Source organism: Electrophorus electricus, chromosome 23, assembly GCF_013358815.1.
Source record: "Electrophorus electricus isolate fEleEle1 chromosome 23, fEleEle1.pri, whole genome shotgun sequence".
In the NCBI taxonomy this organism is placed as follows: domain Eukaryota; kingdom Metazoa; phylum Chordata; class Actinopteri; order Gymnotiformes; family Gymnotidae; genus Electrophorus; species Electrophorus electricus.
Genome location: NC_049557.1, coordinates 1,440,001 through 1,462,500, shown reverse-complemented (window position 1 = coordinate 1,462,500; position 22,500 = coordinate 1,440,001). Strand labels below are relative to the sequence as shown.

The following is a 22,500-nucleotide window of genomic DNA, read 5'->3' as shown; positions in this document are numbered from 1 at the left end:
ATCATTCTTGTTGAGGCGTGAAGAGAGTCGGTGGAAGTTCCGAGGGGTCCTTGGCTGACACAACTGAGACAGTTTTGAGCATCACTTCAGGGCCACGTGTACAGGGTTACCAAACTGACCCACAGTAGAGGCCAGCCTCCCTTCCTAGTGCCTCAGACATGCTCCCCTCCTCCCTCCTGCCAGAGGTTCAGTGGAGGCAGGAAATTTGGCTCCTAATTCGTTCACACTTGAGCCACGCAGTAGGGTGGGGGAGGGGTCTGGCTGGACATCTGAAGACAGACTACGGGTTGTAGATTGTGAATTAGCTTCAGGTGCCTCTGGACTTCAGAGTGTCCTCTGGGAAGAGCCAAAATGGAGCCCACCGTTTAGGTTTGTTCACATGCTCAGGGACACTGAGGCCTTAATTTCTGAGCCGGTTGTTTACTAGCAAACATGAAAGGACGTAATAATTAGGAAAAAATAGAAAGTTGATTAGTCTGTGATAAATGTAGTTATTTCTAAGAGGAATACCAGTTTACCACATATAAATATAGATTATTGGAGGAACTAAAGAAATTTATTATTAAAGTTAGATAACATGCTCATGTTTTTTTCCTGTTAATTAAAGTATTTAATTACTATTTAAAATGCAGTTTCTCTAATTTTGGGATTAATAAAGTGTCTTAATCTTAATTTCAGGGCTCACGTGCCACCTTGAGTGATGTAAACGAACCTATGAGACTAGTAAAGGTGAAAGTCATCTGCAGTGCTATTTCACAAGACTACAATCTGTGCGGACAAAGATTCTAGGCTGTGTGTTTATGTACACTACAAGAAAGTTTTAAACTAGGGCTCGTTTCCCTCAAGGCCGTGAGAGACAAATGCCTTTTTGGGTGGGTTGTCAGGTGTCTGTCACTAAATGGCCAAGCTCAAGCAATTGTGCTGAAACTGAACTGATACAAAGGGTCTGTTGCCAAAGCCCTTACCCATGAACCCATGTGAGGGGACACCACAGTCCAGCCTATAAGAGAAAAGGGCCAAGGTACGCCTGGGTTGTGAGCTTCCATTGGATAGCTAACACCCCCCCCCCCCCCCACCACCACACACACACACACACACACAAATCTGAGAAGTAGAATTGTGACTTTTTTTTTGGCTGTGCAGTTCTGCGAAGTCGGGCCCACTTTGAGCAAAGCTATGCAGACGTCTTCTCCTTTTCACTGAAGCGACTGATGGTTTGGACAAACCCAAAGAGTGACTTTTTATACTTGCAGAGTAAACGAATAAGTTTGGAATAAATCCCAAATTGATATATTTGTAAATGTATAACTTTTGAATGATAAAAATCTTCCCTTTTTTCTAGCGCAACCTCTTAAGTATGTGTGCGTTCTGTGGGTGAGTCTGACTTGTGAGTACCAGTTTACAGGCTGAGGCCCTGGGGACTCCAAAATGTGCTGATGGAGTGGGGTGAAGTCTACTTCATTGTCCGGGTCCAGAGTCCAAATGATGACAGATCAGCAGACAATCTCATCATGCCAACATATGCGTGACATTCTTGTCAGTGGGCACTGAACTAATCCGATTTTGGCCAAGACAGCTATGATTAGCTAAACGTATTGGTAACTGTCCATTTTCCACAGTGGCTCTCCGTCTTTAGTATGTGTCGCTTGTCAGATATGGGGGAGAAAATCCTAATATCCCATTTTCAGGCTTCCAGAGAAGCGAGCCAGACCGTAGCCGGAGTACGCACTCCTCCACGCTAGCCGGACAGCTTCTCTGTTCTGTGTAAACAAATCCTGTCCCGTTCTCCTTCTTTTTACTCTTACATCCGACCACACACGGTTGTGTAAGTGCATTTCTGACTCGGTACTGTCTTTTATTTTGTCATTTAAATGCCATTTTCCAAAGTATTTCTTGTCTGTGTCCTGAATGCTCTTTGCAGAATAAACATTTTCTCAGTATTTCTCAGTAAATACAGTATTTCACAGCAGACACCGAAAATGCACACTTCACACCCCCGATTTGCCATTTCCGAGCTCAAACCCTTTTCACACGGGCGTCGTCCGCTTTCTCCCAGGCCCGAGAGGACAGCGAAGTGCTTGAATACCACGGCAGACTCTGAGGACAAACCTGACAAGACAAAACCTGCTGAGTGGACTTACCACATTACAAACGAGATGACCCGACATTGAGAAGGGAACACAAATTCAGTCGTTCAAATGCCGACAGCGCGGGAACGTGTCCTGAACTGCCGGTTCCGACGAATGTGTGTCGCATTGCGAACAGGCCACATTTTCTACCTTTTCATTTACAGACTGTAAAAAGTATTTCTACGTATAAATTATAGCTAAAGTGTTTTATATCATCAAAAATAACTTTTCAAATAAACCACGAAAAAATATTAAGCAGGCTATAGCATGCCACTTCTGTGTGAGGTTTGGTATGACTGGTCGTAGAAAACCAGTTTCGTGTGGAAGTGATGGAAAAAAACGACATAAAACGAAACAAAACGAAATAAAAAAAACTAAACAAAACGGAAGCGCCTCTTAACGTCAGAGGCCGCAACTCTTGACGAGACGTATCGTTCAAAACGAAAAGAGGAGACTAACGTTGCACTATTGTTTCGTGGTCATATAGGCGAATAATAGACCGAAGACAACAGCATTTGTGTCAAATGTTAATCCATTTAAAATATTTATTATCAGTTCAGTTCTTAAGCGGGAGAAATTTACAATACAAATCTTTACTCCAGTGTACAGCATCACCACAGCTGAAAATGTGTTTCAACCATAGCACAAACGCGCCCATTCTCATGGATTTGTGCAAATATGTATATAATATATTAAATACATCATACAAATATATTTATATATACATATACACCGTGAATAACAGTCAGATCGACTTGTTACCAATGACTCCTTTACTTGGTTGAAGTTGGGTCACTGCGTGGCCAAACATAACAAACGTGTTACAGCGCCACTGCGTTTATGTGCTCGTCGAATTTCACCTCCCATTAGCGCGGCGAAGCGTCGGACCTTCAGCTCGCAGAGACGTAAGGATTTAATTTAGCTGAAGTGGAGGGGCTCGGGGCGGGAGGCAGGCGACGTGCCATCTGACCAAGACATAAAAAAGCCAAACGCAGGAGCCGCTCCCCCAGACCCCGCGCTGCGGCTGCGCAGTTCCTCGCTGAGGCTACCCGAGCCATCTGCCCAGCCACTTTCGCGGCCGCGAGAAGCCTTTTCGTTCCGCTCGGCTTTGCACGCGCGGCTGGGGGAAACCGGACTCACGAGGGCTCGCGCTGACCGCAGGAACGGGAACAGAGCGCTCGAGCTGAATAACGAGCGTGAGTCAGCGTCGAGAAGTGAGAACGCGGGCGGATGACGCGGAAGCTTACGGTTCCGGAGGGGAAGGTGCGCGCTCTGCATACGGCTCCCGCGAGTCCAATTCGGCAGTCCTGAGATTTTTATATATATATATATATATATATATATATATATATATATATATATATAAACTTAAAGGAGGGCGCCATTCCTACCCTGGTGCTCCCCTTTAAGACCACTGCAGTGTCACCGTTTGCGAGACGGTGCGCAGCGATAGCACTGGGCAGGAGGCGCCCCTGACCCGATGCGCTCCGAGGTCGGAACGACTGGGACCTGAAGAGGAGACGCTTAGGAAGAAGTGAAGGGTGGAAAGGATCATTGTCGTCCCCGATGCCAGTCGACGGATCCGTGGATCAAGGTCACAGACGTCACCGTTTAGTTTACTTAAGTTCCCCCCAAAATGAACAATCCCTTCACGAGTTCTTGGCGTCTCTGTGTGTGTGTGTGGGGGGGGTGTCATCAGATTGCGGAAGGCGACGACGACAAATCAACATACACTCCGAAATGCAGACATGGAGAGCAAGAGAGGACAGAGGTTGCTGTAAGAGCAACTCTTACTGCACAGCCAACCCTGCACACCGTGGGGAGCATGTCAGCCTGCAGCTCCTTAGACAACGAAGGAAGGTCTTTAAAGACCACTTCGGCTGAACTCCATATAAAACTCCTTAATTCTAATAAAATCTGTACATTTATTTTTAAAATGTCTGTGATTTGTATTTGTCCAAAAGGGACTCGCTTCGTCTATCTCTCTCTCTCTCTCCATCCATATCCTGAGGTGTTAATCGAGGCGACAGCGGCGTGTGTGTGGGTGGGTGGGCGGGCGGGGCCTCCCCCTCTAGCAGCACTTTTTCTTCCGCTTGCTGCTCTTGCCCAGCTTGACCACGTCATGCTGCTGCTGCTTGGCCACGGACTCCTTCTTCACCCGCAGCACCAACTCTGTGATGCAGTTAAACATCTACACACACACACACACACACACACACACACACACACACACACACACACACACACACACACACACACACACACACGTAAGTCCAACGCACCGCTCCACAACACTTAAAGCACCTCACACACCGTGCCCGGTCCGTGCCGGCCTCGCTCTGGCGCGTTCCCCCGCGCCGCTCCTCTGCCGGGTTTTTCCCGGGTTGGGAGTGCTCACCTCCTCCACGTTTATGTTCTCCTTAGCGCTCGTCTCGAACAGGCGGATGCCCATCTGCTCGGCAAACTTCTGTGCGTCGTTCGTCTCCACCACCTTCGAGTTCGGATCGTCGTTCTTATTGCCCACTGAAAAGGCGAGAACACAGGAGTTGAGAAATTGCATCAAACGTGGCGTCGGATTACGCTTTGATTGGCTGAGAGCATTTTTTGCATGCTAAGGTAGGCAAAACAAGGTTTTAAATAAGCATAGTAAATCATTTGTTAAATTCCTACTTATGGTTCTGGTTTGGGACTGTTCTTAAATATTTGCTTTTAGTGCGTGGTTCATGGCATGGAGAGAACTCACCAAATATTTGAGACACATGGCATCACGAAGAGAGTAGATGAACTCACCTAATATTCGACAAACGTCATCGCAATTCTGATTAATTTCATGTAGCCATCGTTTAACATTGACAAAAGATTCTGCACTGGTGACATCATACACTACAATGACCCCATGGGTCCCTCGGTAATATCTGGAGCGAGAGAGAGAGAGAGAGAGAGAGAGAGACACACACAAAGGAAGAGAATATATGCCTAGGGTCATGGTGGAGATGAGCATCTAGCTATTTTCACAATGTCCACCAGGTGGCGCACAGGAGGTCAGAGATGTTCCCTACTACTTCAGTCCTAACAGTAAACAGAGGCATAGCATCAGGCTTGAAAACACCCCCACGGACACACACAAAGAGCTCTTTGACTGGCCTGTTTTGTGGGTACCAGAACGGTCATCGGCTGAGCCGCTCCACAGATTGTCACAGTTATGACAGAAAGTAAAGAACTGCACCCTCCCTCTTTATCTTTCTTTATCTAGTGTTACTGCGTAGTCCACCCCCTAAGGCTAATGTGAGAACTTACTTTGAAAAGGACTTTGGCCCTTTGTATTCCGACAGAACCAAATGGCCTCGCACTGAAGTGCACAGTCCCAAGCCAGACCAGTGTGCAGTGAATGCCACTGGGTCTCTCCACAACCATACTGACCTTCAGATGGCGTCGGGACACCCGACACGCGGCTTCGCGTGGGTGGGGCCGGTCCGTAACCCGCCAAGCCACAGCAAAGGCCCGGAGCAAGAGACAATGCCCCCAATGCAGGAAAGCGTTACATCTCGATTAGTGCCCGCTTTGCTCAGAGTTCGGGCCTTCCCAGAGCTAGTATTTGACATGCAGAATACCATCGCTGATGTTTCTCCCCTGCTCCCTGAGACTAATGACAGTTCCTCTGTTCTTTTAGCTCGTCAGGGACGTTAGTGGCATGCAAAGCCCTTATTGCCAGCCAGTGAAATAATTCTGTTAAATCAGTTCACTGTTAACATAAATGTGAATACTTAGGATATAAGCTGACCTACTTCTTTCATGAGTCAACGAGACCGAGACTAATCTCGCTCAACAACCTGATAACTGATCTAACACGGTTTCAGCCGGCTGGGTTCAGTTCCAGGTGGCGGTTTGACAGTTCTGACAGGAAACGCATCATACGCCGCCGACACGTCGACAGCTGCCCTTCCAGGAGAGCAGATGAACCACGCACAGTCCCCAAACATCCCATAGATCTCATTACTTTGTCAAAAGGAAAGGAAGGGGGGGGGGGGGGAGGCCATAAAGGAAGAATTGTTGTGGGTTTGCGGGTTTACAAAGAGAAACAGTTCAACGTCTCATTTACATTTATGGTATTTAGCTGATGCTTTTATCCAAAGCGACTTACATTTATGACTGAGTACAACTTGAGCAATTGAAGGTTAAGTGTCTCGCTCAGGGGACCAACAGTGGCAACGTGGCAGCAGTGGGGCTTGAACTGGCAACCTTCCGATTACAAGTCGAGTACCTTAACCTGTGAGCTACCACTTCCCAAAATGTCTTAGAATTTAGGTTTTAAATACCGTTTGGGTACAACTAAAGCAGTGAAAAGGCAGGAGACCGAGTCTCTACGACCTACAGATACAGCCGACTGCTGACATCAGCGCATCAGCTACAATCCCAGAGTGTGGTGTCGTTACTCACGTGGATGTGATGGTCCGGAAGCGTTCCTGCCCCGCTGTATCCCAGATCTGGAGTTTCACCTTCTCTCCGTTGAGCTCTACTGTTCGGATCTTGAAGTCGACTCCTATTGTGGTAATATAACTACCTGCAATGCAACATTCACTCGTATTAGGCAGACAGAATGCGTGTTTTACACTCATTGTGTTGAAAACCATCAGAATAAGCAAACGCGCAATTTAACGTACGCGCGCATGCGTGCACAGAAGCAATCCCCATTTGAATCTATTGCTAATTTGATGTGAGATGATGCAGTCTGATCTACAATCGCTCTGAATCAAAGACACACACACAGAGTGAGGTTCTGTTGCTTACCTGAAAAAGTGTTGTCAGCAAAGCGGAGAAGAAGACTGCTCTTCCCCACACCTGGGCGAGATGAGACAAGACGAGACATTTCATGTGACTGTCTAGATTATCTACAGAAAGGCAAGATATCCACCCCGGCATTCTACTTTCACATTCGGTTTTATTTTTACATCTATTTGCCCATATCTGAAAGTCAGCAACTTGCTCCGATACACTTCTGAGGGTTTTCTCCTTAGAACCAAAAGTTGCTGTCCATTACTGCTACTGTCCTCCTCGGGGTGGGACACGTAAAGTGATTTGGGAGAGACATCAGGACACACCGGTAAGCCAAAGAGTCTGCCAAGCGCCTCTGGGGGAGACCAAATACTAGCCGGCAGAAGTTTCTTCAGACCGTGTTCGGATCAACACACATACAGAACGGGTACCAAGTGGGTAGAATGGTAGAATCAGAACCCTCGGGCCACCTCGAGATAAACCTCGTACCACGGTCGTATCATGCTAGAGACACATTCCGGGAATTCCTGTCTTAAGATAACTCTGCAGCAACCTCAAGGGTTGCTACGAAAGTGTGCATTATCTCTAAAGGAAAAGGCTTGAGGTGACTGATGTGGAGAAACGTGTTTGTCTGAACCTGCAGCGCGACGCGCCCGTCTGCTGGAACACAGCACGTTCGAGTGATACTGAGCACAGACTACGGCCACGGCCGAGATCAAGCAAATCGTGACAGGTGGTAATGAACCGAGACTCCAAATGGCATTCAATTATGAAATGAGTCCCCACTGGGGCAACTCCTGCTCCTGTTCCACAAAACCATGGCCTTCATTAGTCTGGATCTCATCCAAAGCCCAAACAGCGGGGTTACAGTGGCCGCATCTGGCCCACATCTGGCGGTAGAGGACACAGGGACTCCGGTGCCCCAGGACACCGTCAACTTAACGCCTAACCCACGAACACTTTGTGTTAACCACGCTTAGTCAGACTTCAGAGCAATTTGCAGCCAAAGACAAGACGCATGGGCGTCCGACCACAAAAACCAAATGTTTAATTGCTGTGGCAATTCGTGACAAAAACAGAGATGACCAGCTTGCTCGATGCCACATTCTGAAGGTGGTAATCAGCAGATGCAACCCGTGTGTGCAAATTTAAAGGTGTGCCGACAACACGGAGCCGAAGTCCGAGTCTCTCAGCCCATATGAGCCAACCTACAGGGGCCAACTGTACCGACACCAGCCGCCTCAAATCGGAAAACTATAACAAATAAAAGTTGGGCTTTTTGCGTCCCCAGACTGGAAGCAGCCGTAGGTTTTACAAACAAACAAACAAGCAAGCAAGCAACAAAACACGATTCGGGTTTCACAGAGAATATTTCACTGAAGAGGAAAGACGTCTGTAGCGTTAGCTAGCTGTCTATCCTAGCATAGCTAACCAGCTCATTTGTTGTTGTTGATGATGATGATGATGATGATGATGATGATGATGATGATTTCAGACACTGGTTTCGTAGCTCTGGTAATATCTACACCAGTTTAGCCACGGCTCCAGGACTAAACAATCCCAGTTTCACACTCACGGCACTTATAGTGGTTGTAAACGACTGCGTAAGTGCGCTTTTGATAGTGGACTACAGCGAACACATATCCGGCCTGGCTGGTTGGCATGCCCAACCCAGTATCAACCCAGTATCAACCCAGTATCAAATCAGCACTGTTCCTGCAATGACTGGTCGGCGAGGCCAAAACCCAGGAGAGCGTCCCGGACTTCAGGGCAACGATACACGATCCTCAGTCGTGCAGCCCTTCTGGTCCCCGCACTCCCAGTACTCCCAGCACTCATCGTGCTCACCGCTGTCTCCGATGATCAGCAGCTTGAAGAGGTAGTCGTAGTCCCGGGCCATGCCGGCGGGTGGGTGGCTGCGGCCCCGCGCCTGTGCTCTTCCTCTCCGTCCGTAAGATGACACACGTCCCGCCGGGAAGAAGCGGCAATCGTCGTGCGGTGCCCAGGTTATCCTCGGCCTTTTCGCGGTGTCAGCGGTCCCCCCTCTCTCTCTCTCTCTCTCTCTCTCTCTCTCTCTCTTTCTCTCTCGCTCTTTCGGTACGGTACTGCACAGCCGGAAACTCCGCTTCCGTCTCGCCGGTAGCGACGCCAGCAGCGCCCTGCCCTGCCCCGCACTGCGCAGGCGCGTAACTGCGCTTGTAAGCGATAGCGGACATTTGAGGCGTTCGTTTCATACGGAGTTAAGTGGTGTTTAAAAAAGCAGCAGTTCGCGTCTGCTCGTTTACAGTGGCTTGTAGCCTTTGCCGGGAACCGATTAAGACCGAGTACATGCTGTTGTATGCTGTATCGGGAAATTTGGACTTGGCACGTATAGTTCCCCGAATCTGCGTTTGTTTTACTGGTGTTTTTCCAAACATTTGCGACTCATATTTATACCGGTATGCAGAGAATAAGTACGTCAAACTGGTCAAGGAACTACCATCTAAAGGAAATCGGAATATTGAGTGTTTCCTCACTTGGCTTCACAATATTGTTTTTCTAATGGTTCAAAAACACATACCGCAACACAACGCTAGAGGGCAGAGCGCGTCACTCTACCTACTCTTGTATTAACGCATTTACAGCTCACATCCAGAGCGACTCGCAGGTATTAGATTAGACACCAAGCATGGGCTCCCAGGAAAATGTTATTAAAACCTCTAATTTTAGGTGCAGGTGCAGTTCTGGGGGTCCATGGTCATGGAGAGTTATGGCATACTGGGATGTTCTGATGGTGTCACTACACCTCCGGTTGTTCTCTCAGGTTTGTTGACTTGAGAGCGGCGAAGTGCTGATGTTCCTTCTGGTTCTACGCCTTTAGCTGTGCTAGCTGGATCTGCCAGAGCTCATCTTTGCACACTAGAGAGTCCCAGCTTCAGTTTTCGTAGATACCCATCGATGGTCTCTCTCTGCATTTCTCACTCCTGCTGTCATGTTGTGGCTCTCCCCACCAACCCTCCACTTCTCCATCACCCTGCGCAGGCATTCTTGTACCAGATGAATTTTAAACAAACCTACACTCATCAAACACAGACTAGGATTTCTAGAAATGTAGGACAGACACGTATCTGTTCGCTGGTGTCTGATGGCAACCAGAAAAGGATGGGCTCCCTCGTTGATGCATGGTTCCTCTCAAGGTTTTTATTCTGATGCTCTTAAGAAGTTTTTGCCACTGTCTCCTTTGGCTTGGTTACTGGGAGACTGGACTTAAATATTTGTAAAACTGGTTGCTGACAATGCTGTAAAAAGCGTTATATAAATACATTTGAAATTTGATTGTTTGCGCCCTCAGAAATGAACTGTTACCTACCTCCCCTAAACACAGCCATGCCCCTCCCCTGTATTACAGGTTACATTAGAAAAATCCATAAGTGTCTGACCCTGTGTAAAAACCATTCTTGAAACCCGTTTCGCCTGCTCAAAATAATTGTAAGCTGTGGGTTGAAAACTACTTCAGGAATTTGTGACATGTGACGGACAATGCCGACACGATGCAGCATCGAGCGGAACCTGCGGCTGATGAGCTCAGCATTTTTCATGCTTGCTTTAACACCAAAAACACAGAGGAAAGCAGAGTTCCTCTCCCTCACCAGCTGGGAGAAACTCTCTGAAGACAGTGAAGGCATGTAATGCTCCCGGACTAGAGGGCCTGGTGTTTTTAACATGCAGTGACACCGGCAAAATTGCCCCACCAACAACGATCGTCCCTGTGCAAAATAAGGCCACCGTCACACCCGATTGACTGCTGTCCTGTGGAATTGACCTCCAACACCGTAGAGTCCTTAAACAGCTGTTTGTCATGGCACTCATCCCTTGGATAAACACAAGCGCATCCAGCTGTAGAGCGATGACTTACCTGGACAAGGGAACACCCAATCCTCTGCTCTCAGCACTCCCGAAGCTGGTCACTACAATCACCGCATTCAGCCTCGACGACGAACTCCGCGGCCTGGTTCTTCCTCGCTAGCCGCCGCGCACAGTGTTGCCCCATGGCTGTTCAGCCAGGTGCGTGTCCTTTACCTACACTGAATGTGTGGCTCACACTGCTCTGGTGCCTGGGTCTTTCGTAAGGCGTACATCTTAACTGCAGGACACACGTCAGTATTCAGGAGTACACCCCACTTATCTTGACTCATGACCCATGTCCTACTGTGTGTGCTGCTGTACGTGGTTGTGTTGTTGCTATAGCGCTCAGTTTTGGTGTCGCATTGCTCTGTTATCGCTCTACTGTGTTATAGTTGTACTATTTGTTAAATGTTGCAGGTTGCAAGTGCACTTGTAGCTGCACTGTGCATTATTGCTCTTATTATTATAATTACTATAAAGTGCACTTGTATATACATACAGGCCGCACTCCATTATTTTGGCATCACTACGCTTGCACATCGAGTTCACTCTGGGCATTCTGAAACCCTTCACAAACACCACACAACACTACCACCAACAGGCAGAAGTGGCAGACACGAAGCAACAGTTACAACACGAGCAGCCTTTTACGACAACAGGTTAAGACTTCTTCAAATCAGTTTATTAAATCGTTTTTTTTTTTAATTTTCTTACTTTATTTATACAACCGATATCAACGGACGCAGCCGATTTAAAAAATCGGTGTCATCCTTTAGTTTCCCCCTCCCCTGTTCTCTACGGACACACGCACTGTGGAAAACAGGACAGTATGAGGCAGGAGCCGGATAACCCCGTCTTCCTCGAGCCAAATCAAAAATGGGAGAAGAATGGCGTTACAACCAAACAAAAATTGGCACAAACCCCGATTTTTTGTTTTCTTTGCAACAGTTGCCATTTGTATATTTGGAAAACTCAAAACATGATTAATGTCACAGGCGAAATGAACATTTTTAACTTCAGATGCCAAATGTGCAGGGGTGAACGGTGATTTTGGTAAGCAACGCGGTCGTAGTAAGCTAGGCTGCAGACGTGCGTGTGTGTGTGTGTGTGTGTGTGTGTGTGTGTGTGTGTGTGTTATTCCATCTCTATAGACGGCAGACGCAGGCAAATGTGTTTGTACCCGACAGGCTGTTCTTTGAGAACGCTAGATACTGCGCGGCCGCCCTGGCACGGGCCCAACGCGCAGATCACGTGAGGATGGTGTCGTCGATTTCTTCGTTGGAATCCGGCAGGCCCGAGATCTTTTTCAGTGACCGGCGGTAACACTCAGACAGCAACTCGTTGCTGGCCAGATCTAGAATGGCACTGATGTTCTGAAACATGGAGGGGAAAAAAAAAAAAAAAAGCGTCAATCCACTGGATTTAAAGCTGCGGCAAGTGACGTCCCACTGGTTGGACATGTCCACGCTCTCCACCCAAACCCTTCTCCAAAGCTTCTCCTTCCAAACACATGCACGCTTACCCTACCCTTTATGTACATGCAACAGACAAGCAGGACACAGCTGGGCCGTGTTTAAATTTTCAGTTCGTTATCACAGAGCTCATGATGGTCACAGATAATTTTTCTTTCAGAGCAGCTATTTTAGCGATAGCTATCAGGATGTAAGGGCAGGCAAAACAAAATGCTTACAGAGCCTTTAAAGTCTTACATGACGGCACTTGTAGAGATCACATAACCAGTGATACCATGAGCTACTCTTGCGGGGTGCATGCACGGGGGAGCGCGTCCTGACCTGCATGTCCGTGTCGCCCTGCCTCAGGCGGAGCGTGCTGACCAGGGTGTGCTCGCTCTGGGCACGGACGCTGGTGTTCTTGTCTTTGGTGTTGTCCAGCAGGGCTTTGACGAGGGGCTTGGCCAGGCCGGGCTCAAGGGCGGGGGTGTCTGCGTCCCGGAACACCCACCACAGCACGCGCTCCGCCACCAGGCGGATATCGCTCGACTGGTTCTGCAGACACTGGAGGGAGGAGGGGAGGAGCAGCAGAGGTGAAAGGTCGTCACGCAGATCAGTCAGACGTTCGCCGTAGCGCATACGGCTGTTACCGATCGATGAGAACAGCGGGTTCGTCCTCAGGCTTACCTTGACGAACTGAGCGCTGACGCGCGGCGACACAGCGCCACCTCCGCCTGACCTCAGCTGGTGCCTCATGAGGTATCCCATCGCTCTGATACCACTGCATGCTATGGGAATCTGTACCATCCATGTGGCACAGGTGGACGAGGAAGGAAGAACACACACGCATGAAACGCCATCCGGCATGGGTTGGGGTGAGGGAAAGGGGGCGGGGCTTTACCCTGTCTGCCGTGGCGCTGGACAAGATGGCCTCCAGCACGGTGGCGCTGTACTCGGGGGAGGCCATCTGCTCCGGGGCGGACTTCACTGCTATGGCGAGGGCCAAGCTGCGACCATGGCGCACCATCCAGTCCACGCCCGACACGTCCGCTGTGGGGGAGGGGTTCCGCACGCCATAAGCCACTACACATCCGAACACTGAGTCGACTGGTCGGTTATCGTTTGTTTTATTTCCTGCCTGTTTTCATGCTGGTTTCTTCAGTCCAGGTGTGTTTTAGAGGCTGAATGTTGTTTGCATGCTCACCGAGGACATGCTGCTGTAGGACAGACTTCAGCTCCTCTTCAGACAGGAAGGCACAAAGCACACCAACACACCCAGCAGAAGCCATCCGTGTGGCGTCCTACACACACACACACAGGACATCCTGAGCAAGTTGACCACAATTGAAGATAACGCACTTTTGTTTTTCAGAGAAACTGAAATGTCCTTCTGTACATAACCACCCTCTGAAGGATTCCTAGCACCTTACAACACAAGAGGGGAATTCCACATGGCATGTAGGACCTCTCTGCACAAAGACACCCACACGTGAGCAACAACGCTGTGTTAGATAAAGGTTTGGGGACATGGTTCTCGTGTGCTGTAAGGAGACCTCACTCTGCTTCTCTGCAGGAGCTCATGGAAGTGTCCATGACTCCGATTGGCTGGTGGGGTTTTTCATGGAAGTGTCCATGACTCCGATTGGCTGGTGGGGTTTTTCATGGAAGTGTCCATGACTCCGATTGGCTGGTGGGGTTTTTCATGGAAGTGTTCATGAGTCTGAGTGATGGGGTTTTCACTGCTTTTGCACACTGGCCACTGTTAACATGCAACACATCTGGAACCCTCAGCCTGTCCAGCCGACGTTATTCCGGCTGTACGCAGTCGCGACGAAGGATCAGGTTTTTGAAACAAAACATTCATGCGCGAATATTAATGAATCACATTTCGCATAACGGCACACGACAGGCCTGTGGGAGGAGACTACGATAACGAGGCTTCAGCTTGTTCCCCCAAGAACCACCGTGAACACCTTTGGAAAGCGAGCGACTGTCGTACCTCGTCGTGTCCCAGCATGCCTAGCAGCGTGGTGGTGATGTTCTTCCTGATACCAGCGTCGACCTTTGCCCCTGCACCTTGAATAACGAAGCGCAAGGCCTGCAGCATAGTCTCCCTGCGACAGAGGGCAGGATGTCAAAACTACGCCGTGCGTTTCCGACGGCCATTCTTACGAGGGCGGGGTGTGGTGTGGTTGGAGAGAAGGCCCACCTGACGCCCGAGTCGTCGGCGTTGCGGATGGCCGAGAGCTGCTCGGCGAAGAGGGGGTCCACCTTGGTGTGGATGGCAACCAGCTGGCCCAGCGCCTCGGCCGCACGCAGCCGCACGCCACGGCTCGAGTCCTGCAGCGCCTTCAGGAAGGTGGTCTGCAGCTGGGGCAGGAAGGGCTTCAGGACGATGCCCACCTGTGCAGGGAGAGGGTGTGTGTGTGTGTGTGTGTGTGCGCGCGAGCGTCACAAACATCCCCCGCTTAAACCTCCATCACGGCCGTGAGCCAAACGTCTGGGCATAGTAGTCACGGTGCAGAGGAAGTGGGGGAAAAACCGAGACCGACATCCTGTGCTCTGGGCCCTCCTCTAGAAACCTAAATCAGACGCTGGTCTAAATGACGTAAACCAGCCAAAATCCTTATATCACGCCATCCAATTAAACACACACACGGAAGGGAAACTCCAACAGAATATGGAACAAGGGTCCACAACCTGGAAGTGGAATGAGGCAAACACGGACACTAAGAGGGAGGGAAAGCGCGTGCCGACAGCGCCGCTTGATGGAACTTGAAGATGAAATGCATTTTTCATCTCTAGCCCAAAACAAAGTAATGAGAGATGCGTTCTTTAAAAAACCTGCCGAAAATGAAAGATGCACTGGGTCTTTTCTTGAGCTGTGGTGGTGCGGCTGTTATTCTGAGAGAGGAAGGCGAAGTGTGTGCCCACAGCGGGGAAGTGCGTTTCAGGAAGGAGATTTAAGAGCGTTTCCTTTTCATGCACCTTTATATAGATGCGCAGTGTGGGTGTGTGTTGTAGATGGTGGTTGGATTTTGTTTATATAAGTTGTTTTTAATGTTTATTTTTTTTTGTTGTGAAATATTAAATGTGTTTAAAGGTTTTTCCCTCATTCTCTTTACATGTCACTTTACGGTTGGACTGCTTTGGCCAAATTCTATCAAAGCCATGTCAATAACACCGTACAAATGAAACAAGTGATAGAGAGAGAGAGAGAGGGAACCTTGCGCAGCAGCAGGGTGAGTGTTTCCAGCAGGGCCGTCTTCACGGTCCACGTGAAGCGGTCTCCCAGGATGCGGATAAGCGGCCCCGTGATGTTGACCACGGAGGGTCGGAGCGCCTCGGCTGAGGTCAGCCTGATGACGGCGCCCAGCGCCCGCGCCGCCTCCTCCTTCTGTTCCGGACTTCCCGTCAAGAGCCCCTCCCTCAGGACGGGCAGGATGCACGTCACGCCCTGTGAGTGGGAGGGGGGTTAGGTCACCCAGAGGGCAAACACGTCTCGGTCGGGGACATCACCGTGACATGCAGGGCCCGCGACACTCACCTTCTTGGGCAGACAGAAGCCGGGAAGGTGATCGCCCTTGACCTCGGTGGCGGCCGAGCGGATGTCTCTGTGCAGGTCATCGATCAGGGCCAGCTGGCTGGCAGCGTCCAGCTTCTGCAGGGACAGATCGTCGGATAAAGCCCCGACCACGATGAGGACGACAAAAAACAAAAAAAAAAACAAAACAAATAAACCCCTTCCCCAAGACCCCGCAGACTGACAGTGGACCTGAGGCGCCGTACCTTGGTGATGGAGTTGATGGTGTCCCAGCTCTGGGTGAGCACCTCGGCACTGGGGTCGTTCAGCAGGCGCACGAGGCCGGACAGGAGGGCGCGCGTGTGCGCGCTGTAGTCCAGGCGCGTGCGGGAGAAGTAGGCGTTGAGGATGGTGACCGATGCCTCCCGCAGGCCTGCGTCGGCGCCGCGCGTGGCCTCCAGCAGGTCCTCGATGATGATGCGCTGGCCCGCCTCGTCCTCCACGGACAGGATCACCGTCTGGCAGCTGCTCAGCTCCTGGGCGGAGGACATGACCGGGCGGGGCCCGTTAGCAAGCTTCTGGGAGTCCTGAAGCAGTCCCCGACCTGTAACCCAAGCGCCTCGCGGGACGCGGTGTCAGTACCTGCGGCCCCTCCTCTGTGCCCAGCTTGTCTTTGAGAGCCAAGAGCAGCGCGGGGAGGATGACCCCCAGGTGGCGCGTCAGGGCATCGCCCGTCACCGACGACAGGAAGGCCAGCACCCGCGTGTTCGCCGGAGGAGCCGTCAGCTGCAACAGAGTGGGGGAGGTGTGAGAGAGAGAGAGTGGGGGAGGTGTGAGAGAGAGAGAGGGGGGGAGGTGTGAGAGAGAGAGAGAGAGAGAGAGGGAGAGAGCGCTGACCTTAGGCACTAAGTACGGCAGCACTGATCGGCTCTTCACAGCCATAACCTGCTTCAGACCGTCCAGCGCGAACTCGGCCGTCTCCTCGTCCTCCTGTGAGCAACACAGCGGCAGTGGGTGAGGTCAGAGGTCGAGCGGGGGTCTTACGAGGCTGCGGTCTGGGCGGCGGCCTCACCAGCTGTCTGAGCAGGGCCGGAAGGATGTCGTCCAGCGCCTGGTGCCCGATGGTGGCGTGGAGCTGCTCGAAGGTCTTCGCGGCGGCCTCGCGCACCTCCTCCAGGGGGTCACATAGAGCTTTGCGCACCGTGGGCACCAGAGACTCGGAGAACACCAGCACCTGTGGGCACACACACACACACACAGCTTGAGGAGAGGGGGAAAAAAAAGAAAAAAACAAAAATACACAAAAGGGACCCTAAAACTGCGAGGAAATCCGCTGGAGGCGGGACATACGGCGTCCTTGCTGGTGGATTTCATGATCTCGCTGAGGCCGATGCACACGCCCTGCCTCTCGTCACTCTTCTCCGAGCGCAGGCCGTCCTCCAGGATGGGGATGATCTCTGGAAGGATCTTCTCACCCAGCTTCCTCACCAGGTCCCCCAGAGTGCGCGCCGCAATCTGGGCACGGACAGAGTGAAGCGCAGGGGTCACTGAGGCTGGCCAATCAGGAGCAGCGCCTCGAGGGCAAGTACCGTTGCGCCGGTGAGCAAATACTACATTACGCAACACTCCCACCCAGACGCTACAATGCAGGGGGAAGGCCGTTCCCTGTGGTCTCGTTCCACATGTATTATCAGTTCAGTGTGAGTTTGGTGTTCGGTTATCCTGACGCATCAGCGGAGACTTGGCAGGACTAATATTTGTGTGTATGCTCAGGACGCATGTGTGCGCGCGAGCCAACACGGGCGCACCGTTCTTTTGTCTGGGCAGGTGGACGCCAGGAATCCCAGCAGCAGGGTGAAGAGCGTGGGCAGGATCTCCCGCAGGGTGCGCGGCGTGTTGGACACCACAATCTTCCACACGTGCAGCGAGGCCTGCCGTACGACCAGCTGCGTGTCCGAGCGGCCCATGTAGAGGCCCGAGAGCACGCGGTTCCTCCGCTCCGCCCCCAGCGCCCCGATGATGGCCTGCGGAAAACGGCACACAGGCGGACCCGCCGCCCGGCTCGTGTCAAAGGTCACGGGAGGGGCTGGGCTGTAGAGTTTAAACGGGGGCCTCGGAGGGGCGGTCCCGGGTCGCTACCTTGTTGGATTGTGCCGTGCCGAAGTTGTCGTCCTCGGACGCGGTCTCCGTTGTCATCTTGCCCGAAACGCCGGAGATGTGGAAGAGCAGGTCTCCTAGCAACTGCACCGAACTGAACCTGGGGGCACAGATTTACGCTGCTCCCATCACCATGCCAACTGAGACACTTGGACAACGAAGGACCGGGGGGGTTTGGGGGGTCTGGGATTCCGCGGCCCACCTGATCCTCCACAGGTCGTGGAACAAGCCTTGCTCCAGCTCGGGAAGCAGTAGGGCGATGGCCGTCTCCGCGTACATGCTGATGATGCGCTGGCCCGCCCTCAGGGCTGTGTCCCGCACGTACTCATTCTCGTCGGCCAGGGCCTGGACGGACGGACGGACGGACGGACGGACGGACACAGAGAGAGAGAGGAAAAAAAACAAAAGAACGTAGTAGTCGACATTTTGATCCATTTTGGAGCATTTTTAACCTTAACCACACAGTGGGCTGGAGCAGACCCTGGCAGGGGTCCCTACCTTGAGGATACAGGGGATGATGGGCCCCACGTAGGGGGTGAACTTCTCTCCGAAGGTCAGGGGCAGGTAGATGAACATCATGATGTAGCCGTCGCGGACGTGGGAGGCGATGTCCACCTTGCTGGCCGTCTGCACCACGTCGGGCATCAGCTTGTCCAGCTTCTCCACACCCAGCCCAGCCATGACCTCAGCCAGACCTAAGAGAGAGGAGCACGCACGCATGCTTGCGTGAGGCTGCGACATCAAAGAACATCCACATACCTTTAGAGACATTTATTTCTGAATGTAATTTTTTTTAAAGCACCTTAATCATACTTTAAATCCAGGAGATGATGGCTTGAATGATATCAGGACAAAAAAAACCAAAAAAACCCAAAACAAAACAACGAACAAAAACACACGCAGAACAATGCAAATGAAAGGAAATAAGAATCGCGCTAAGGCCAAGGAGAGCCGCCCCGCCACTCACCCTGGGCTGCGCCGGAGCGGTCCACGGAGCTCTGCTCGGACGCCAGGGTGTCCATGAGCCAGGGCAGCAGGTCGTCGAAGCAGGACTCACCCATACCCTTCACCATGGCGCCCAGGGCCTTGGCTGACACCGTTCGCACCTGCACGTCGCCGTGGCGACACACGCACAAAAAGATCTCTCGCCAAAACGTTCCTGGCATTGCAGCGGCGCGGGTTTACGCCGCTCCCGTCGCCATGGCAACCGAGACACTCGTACAGCGAAGGACGGGGGGGGTGCCTCACCTCGGGTACCGGGTCCAGCAGGGATGCTTTGAGTCCTGGGATCACGCTGGGCAGGTACGGGGACAGGTCCTGCGCAAAAAGACACGGCGTCAAGCATCGTCGCGCCGCGGCTGCCGGATGGGGCCGGCGTCGCCGAGCTCGGCAGGACGCACCTTCTGGTCGGTGAGCGAGTACATGTTGCCGATGATCTGGGCGGCCATCTTGCGCGTGTCGGTGGAGCGGTCCTGGAAGGCGCGCTGCACGATGGGCATGATGAGGGCCAGCGACGGCGCGTCGATGAAGTGCACGAACTTGGTGTCCAGCAGCGTCTGCAGACAGTGCTGCGTTCGGTGCGACGGGTCCGTCAGCGCGTCCAGGAGGACCGGGGTGATGGCTGTGTGTGTGTGTGTGTGTGTGAGAGAGAGAGGCGTTAACCGGGGGCCGGACCGGGAAGCGGGGGTGGGGGGGTGCACGGGGCAGCTTCCTCACCTTGGATCTCGGGGTTGCGGATGACGGAGCCGATCTGGCGCAGTGCTTGCTGGCCGGCCCGCTGCACCTTCACATGCGAGTCGGTGAGCACCTCGGTGAGCTTGGGCACGATGCTGGGCAGGCAGGAAGACAGCTGCTTGGGTGCACAGAAGGCCATGGCTCCCAGCAGCTCCACGGAGCCTGCGGGCGGGGGGAGGCGTCACGCGAGGGGCGGGGAGTGTGTGTGTGGGAAATCGGGGGGGTATGCGTTACAGACCTGCTTTGGTCCTCCAGGACTCTTCCTCCAGAGCCACGAGGAGAGATGGCAGCACCAGCTTCACGCCGTGGGCACTGAGGTTCCGCATGACGGCCTTGGCGCAGTCATCTGCTGCCTGAGAGAGAGAGAGAGAGAGAGAGAGAGAGAGAGAGAGAGAGAGAGAGAGAGAGAGAGAGCGAGAGAGAGAGAGAGAGAGAGAGACAGAGACAGAGAGAGACAGAGAGAGAGAGGGAGCGCGAGAGAGAGAGGGAGCGCGAGAGAGAGAGGGAGCGAGAGAGAGAGAGGGAGCGAGAGAGAGAGAGAGAGAGAGACAGAGAGAGACAGAGAGAGAGAGGGAGCGCGAGAGAGAGAGGGAGCGCGCGCACATGTCTCATCATTCAAATCAAGAGAAAAATAGCCCATCAATTTGTTGCCATATCGATCTAACAGACAGGCACTGCGCGTGTGCGTCGCCACGGAAACGCACCTCCCGCACGTACTGGTTCCCGTCCCCGAAGCAGAGCAGCAGGTGGGGCAGCACGTGGACCACGTACGGCTCGAACAGCTTCCCCAGCATGTTGCACAGCATCTCGAAGGCGAACAGCGCACCTGTGGGACCCAAAGCAGACCACGCCCACACCATCAGCCGGCTCCGCACCCTCCGCGGCCCTTCGCCCCCCCCCCGCACCGCCGCACGGTGCTCACCCTCTCGGCGGCGGGAGTTCTTCTTGTCCTGGATGGCGTCGGTCAGTGTGGTCATGATGTCCTGTTGCTTCAGTGACAGGATGCCCAGACCTTTGACCAGGCCGGCCAGGCCGTAGGCGGCGCCCTTGCGCTCGGCGTACTTATCGCTGTCCAGGAGCAGCTGTAGCAGCTTGCGCACCATGTCGCCCGCGTCCTCCTTTATGGCTGGCACCAGCGGGGGCAGGCAGCCCGCCACGGACTCCTGGACCTTGGGTGGGGTGTGTAGGAAAACAGGCGAGCCAGTGTTTTCAACATGCAGTACGGGTAAAAGTGCCGGGACACGCAGTAAAAACCGTCGACTCCCGGAACGGACTCCGACTGGCAGGTGTCGGCGAGCGAGTCCTGCGTCCCGGGTCCTACCTGCTGGGACGGGGTGGACAGCGCCGTGATGAGCTTGGCTACGATGGGCTTGACCTTGGGGTCGCTCTTGTCCAGGTGCTTGGCGAGCGAGCCCATGAGGATGACCACGCTCTGGCGCACCGAGTCGTAGCTGGCGTCCTGGGGAGCACTCCTCAAGAACTCCTCGAACACGGGCAGCAGGGAGTTCACGTTGTCCTGCCAGAGCACAGGGGAGCGCTCGCACAACCACAACAACAACAACAACAACAACAACAACAACAACTCGAGCCCTAGCGTGTGCGGGTGGTACCTTGCCATGGGCGTTGAGGACGGAGAGCGCAGCATCCAGCATGGCGCGCCGCACGTCCTCGTGCCGGTCGTTCAGCGCGTCCGGCACGAAGAACAGGAAGACGGGCGTGACCTGGCTCTCGTCCAGGTACTCGGCCAGCTTGCTCAGGGCCAGCGCGATGCCACACCTGTGCACAGGCAGAGAAGGCGCCGGCCTCAGACCTCTGCCTGGTGTGTGTGTGTGTGTGTGTGTGTGGTAAGGGCTCTACCTGGCTTCCCACTGGTCGGGCGGCGCTTCAGAGATGACTCGACCCAGGGCATCCAGGACTGGCGGCGGGCGCTGGGGTTCAGAACGCATGGGAAATGGCACGTTTACACGCTCATCACGAGAGTGATCAGTGTACAGAGGTCAGGATGCGCACTCTTTAACGCGCGGGGGCGTCCGACCTGAACGACCCCATCAGGACGTGGTGTGGTGTTCCCACAAAGAAATTCAACCACGGGCCCGGACAGCCCGCTGAACTGAAGTCGTTAACGCTGGGGAACGGGAGAGAGAAAGAGAGAGAGAGACAGACACTCACGTAGAGCTTCTGCTGGTAGAGCTCGGTGAGGCGGGCCAGGACGTCGGGGGACTGCTGGGGGTACCGGCCCACCGCGCTGGCCAGAGCCTCTGCCACCGCCGCCCGCACTGACTCCTCGTGGTGCGTCACGTCTCCGATGAGCAGCACACACAGCTCGGGGACCAGCTCCAGACACAGAGCTTGCCACAGCCTGGGGGGGGGGGGGTGTGACACACACACACACAGTGAGAAACACACGCACGTGCAATCCACCACACGCACCCCCCCAAAAAAAACACCCCCTGGGTCTCGAACCAGGTCTGACGGGCTTTAAACGCGCCCTGACCTCCGACGGTCCATCACCACAGGTGTCGTCCTAGCACCATGTGGACGGACACACACACACACACACACACACACACACACACACACACACACACACACACACACACACACACACACACACACACACACACACACACACACACACACACACACACACACCAGGGAGGCTCCAGGTGTGTGTGGCTCACCTGCCGGCCAGCACTCGGCCCTCCTCCTGCACGTCGAACTTGGCGACCCACAGTCTACGCAGCACGTTGAGGCCTGCCGGTTCGCAGCTGTCTGTGGGCAGGGCCAGCTCCATTTCCAGCAGGCCCTGCGCGCGCACACACAGTTCACACGTTAAAAGCCTGATGAG

At 53.0% G+C, this 22,500-nt stretch overlaps 3 protein-coding genes across 3 annotated transcripts in view; 1 reads left to right on the top strand and 2 right to left on the bottom strand.

Moving 5' to 3' along the window:
• The window catches only part of bicdl1 (BICD family like cargo adaptor 1), a 25,276-nt gene extending 23,336 nt beyond the window's left edge, over window positions 1-1,940 (top strand). Inside the window, exon 13 of the mRNA XM_035522205.1 lies at window positions 1-1,940. This exon is cut by the window's left edge and continues 420 nt beyond it. The gene's annotated coding sequence lies outside the window, so the exon portion shown is untranslated.
• Window positions 1,941-3,499: 1,559 nt separating this feature from the next.
• On the bottom strand, window positions 3,500-9,061 carry rab35b (RAB35, member RAS oncogene family b). Its single transcript, XM_027032874.2, has 6 exons — window positions 8,751-9,061; window positions 6,918-6,968; window positions 6,567-6,690; window positions 4,920-5,044; window positions 4,528-4,652; window positions 3,500-4,320 (listed from the first exon to the last, which is right to left on the bottom strand). The coding sequence occupies exons 1-6, from the start codon at window positions 8,800-8,802 to the stop codon at window positions 4,201-4,203; spliced, it is 597 nt and encodes a 198-aa protein (XP_026888675.1). The 5' UTR covers window positions 8,803-9,061; the 3' UTR covers window positions 3,500-4,200.
• Window positions 9,062-11,447: 2,386 nt separating this feature from the next.
• The window catches only part of gcn1 (GCN1 activator of EIF2AK4), a 22,628-nt gene continuing 11,575 nt past the window's right edge, over window positions 11,448-22,500 (bottom strand). The window contains exons 29-58 of the mRNA XM_035522203.1: window positions 22,334-22,458; window positions 21,822-22,011; window positions 21,510-21,580; window positions 21,263-21,428; window positions 20,974-21,168; window positions 20,575-20,821; window positions 20,357-20,478; window positions 19,891-20,005; window positions 19,635-19,814; window positions 19,319-19,539; window positions 19,167-19,235; window positions 18,886-19,024; window positions 18,417-18,613; window positions 18,121-18,263; window positions 17,901-18,018; window positions 17,570-17,785; window positions 17,112-17,276; window positions 16,834-16,995; window positions 16,659-16,751; window positions 16,404-16,547; window positions 16,028-16,297; window positions 15,786-15,899; window positions 15,465-15,695; window positions 14,448-14,641; window positions 14,238-14,352; window positions 13,443-13,539; window positions 13,140-13,288; window positions 12,926-13,036; window positions 12,581-12,802; window positions 11,448-12,160 (exon numbers count right to left, since the gene is read on the bottom strand). Coding sequence (XP_035378096.1) covers window positions 12,035-12,160; window positions 12,581-12,802; window positions 12,926-13,036; window positions 13,140-13,288; window positions 13,443-13,539; window positions 14,238-14,352; window positions 14,448-14,641; window positions 15,465-15,695; window positions 15,786-15,899; window positions 16,028-16,297; window positions 16,404-16,547; window positions 16,659-16,751; window positions 16,834-16,995; window positions 17,112-17,276; window positions 17,570-17,785; window positions 17,901-18,018; window positions 18,121-18,263; window positions 18,417-18,613; window positions 18,886-19,024; window positions 19,167-19,235; window positions 19,319-19,539; window positions 19,635-19,814; window positions 19,891-20,005; window positions 20,357-20,478; window positions 20,575-20,821; window positions 20,974-21,168; window positions 21,263-21,428; window positions 21,510-21,580; window positions 21,822-22,011; window positions 22,334-22,458 — 4,707 coding nt within the window. The 3' untranslated portion in view covers window positions 11,448-12,034. The remainder of the gene's footprint in view (window positions 12,161-12,580; window positions 12,803-12,925; window positions 13,037-13,139; window positions 13,289-13,442; window positions 13,540-14,237; window positions 14,353-14,447; window positions 14,642-15,464; window positions 15,696-15,785; window positions 15,900-16,027; window positions 16,298-16,403; window positions 16,548-16,658; window positions 16,752-16,833; window positions 16,996-17,111; window positions 17,277-17,569; window positions 17,786-17,900; window positions 18,019-18,120; window positions 18,264-18,416; window positions 18,614-18,885; window positions 19,025-19,166; window positions 19,236-19,318; window positions 19,540-19,634; window positions 19,815-19,890; window positions 20,006-20,356; window positions 20,479-20,574; window positions 20,822-20,973; window positions 21,169-21,262; window positions 21,429-21,509; window positions 21,581-21,821; window positions 22,012-22,333; window positions 22,459-22,500) is intronic.

Bases quoted from the DNA above. Each gene is read 5' to 3' on its own strand.
- rab35b (XM_027032874.2), bottom strand. From the start codon at position 8,802: ATGGCCCGGGACTACGACTACCTCTTCAAGCTGCTGATCATCGGAGAC. The intron at 5,045-6,566 runs GTGAGTAACGAC...CTCTCGCTCCAG, and splicing joins TTCCGGACCATCACATCCAC to ATATTACCGAGGGACCCATG. The intron at 4,653-4,919 runs GTGAGTTCATCT...TCGCCTTTTCAG, and splicing joins TGACGTTTGTCGAATATTAG to TGGGCAATAAGAACGACGAT.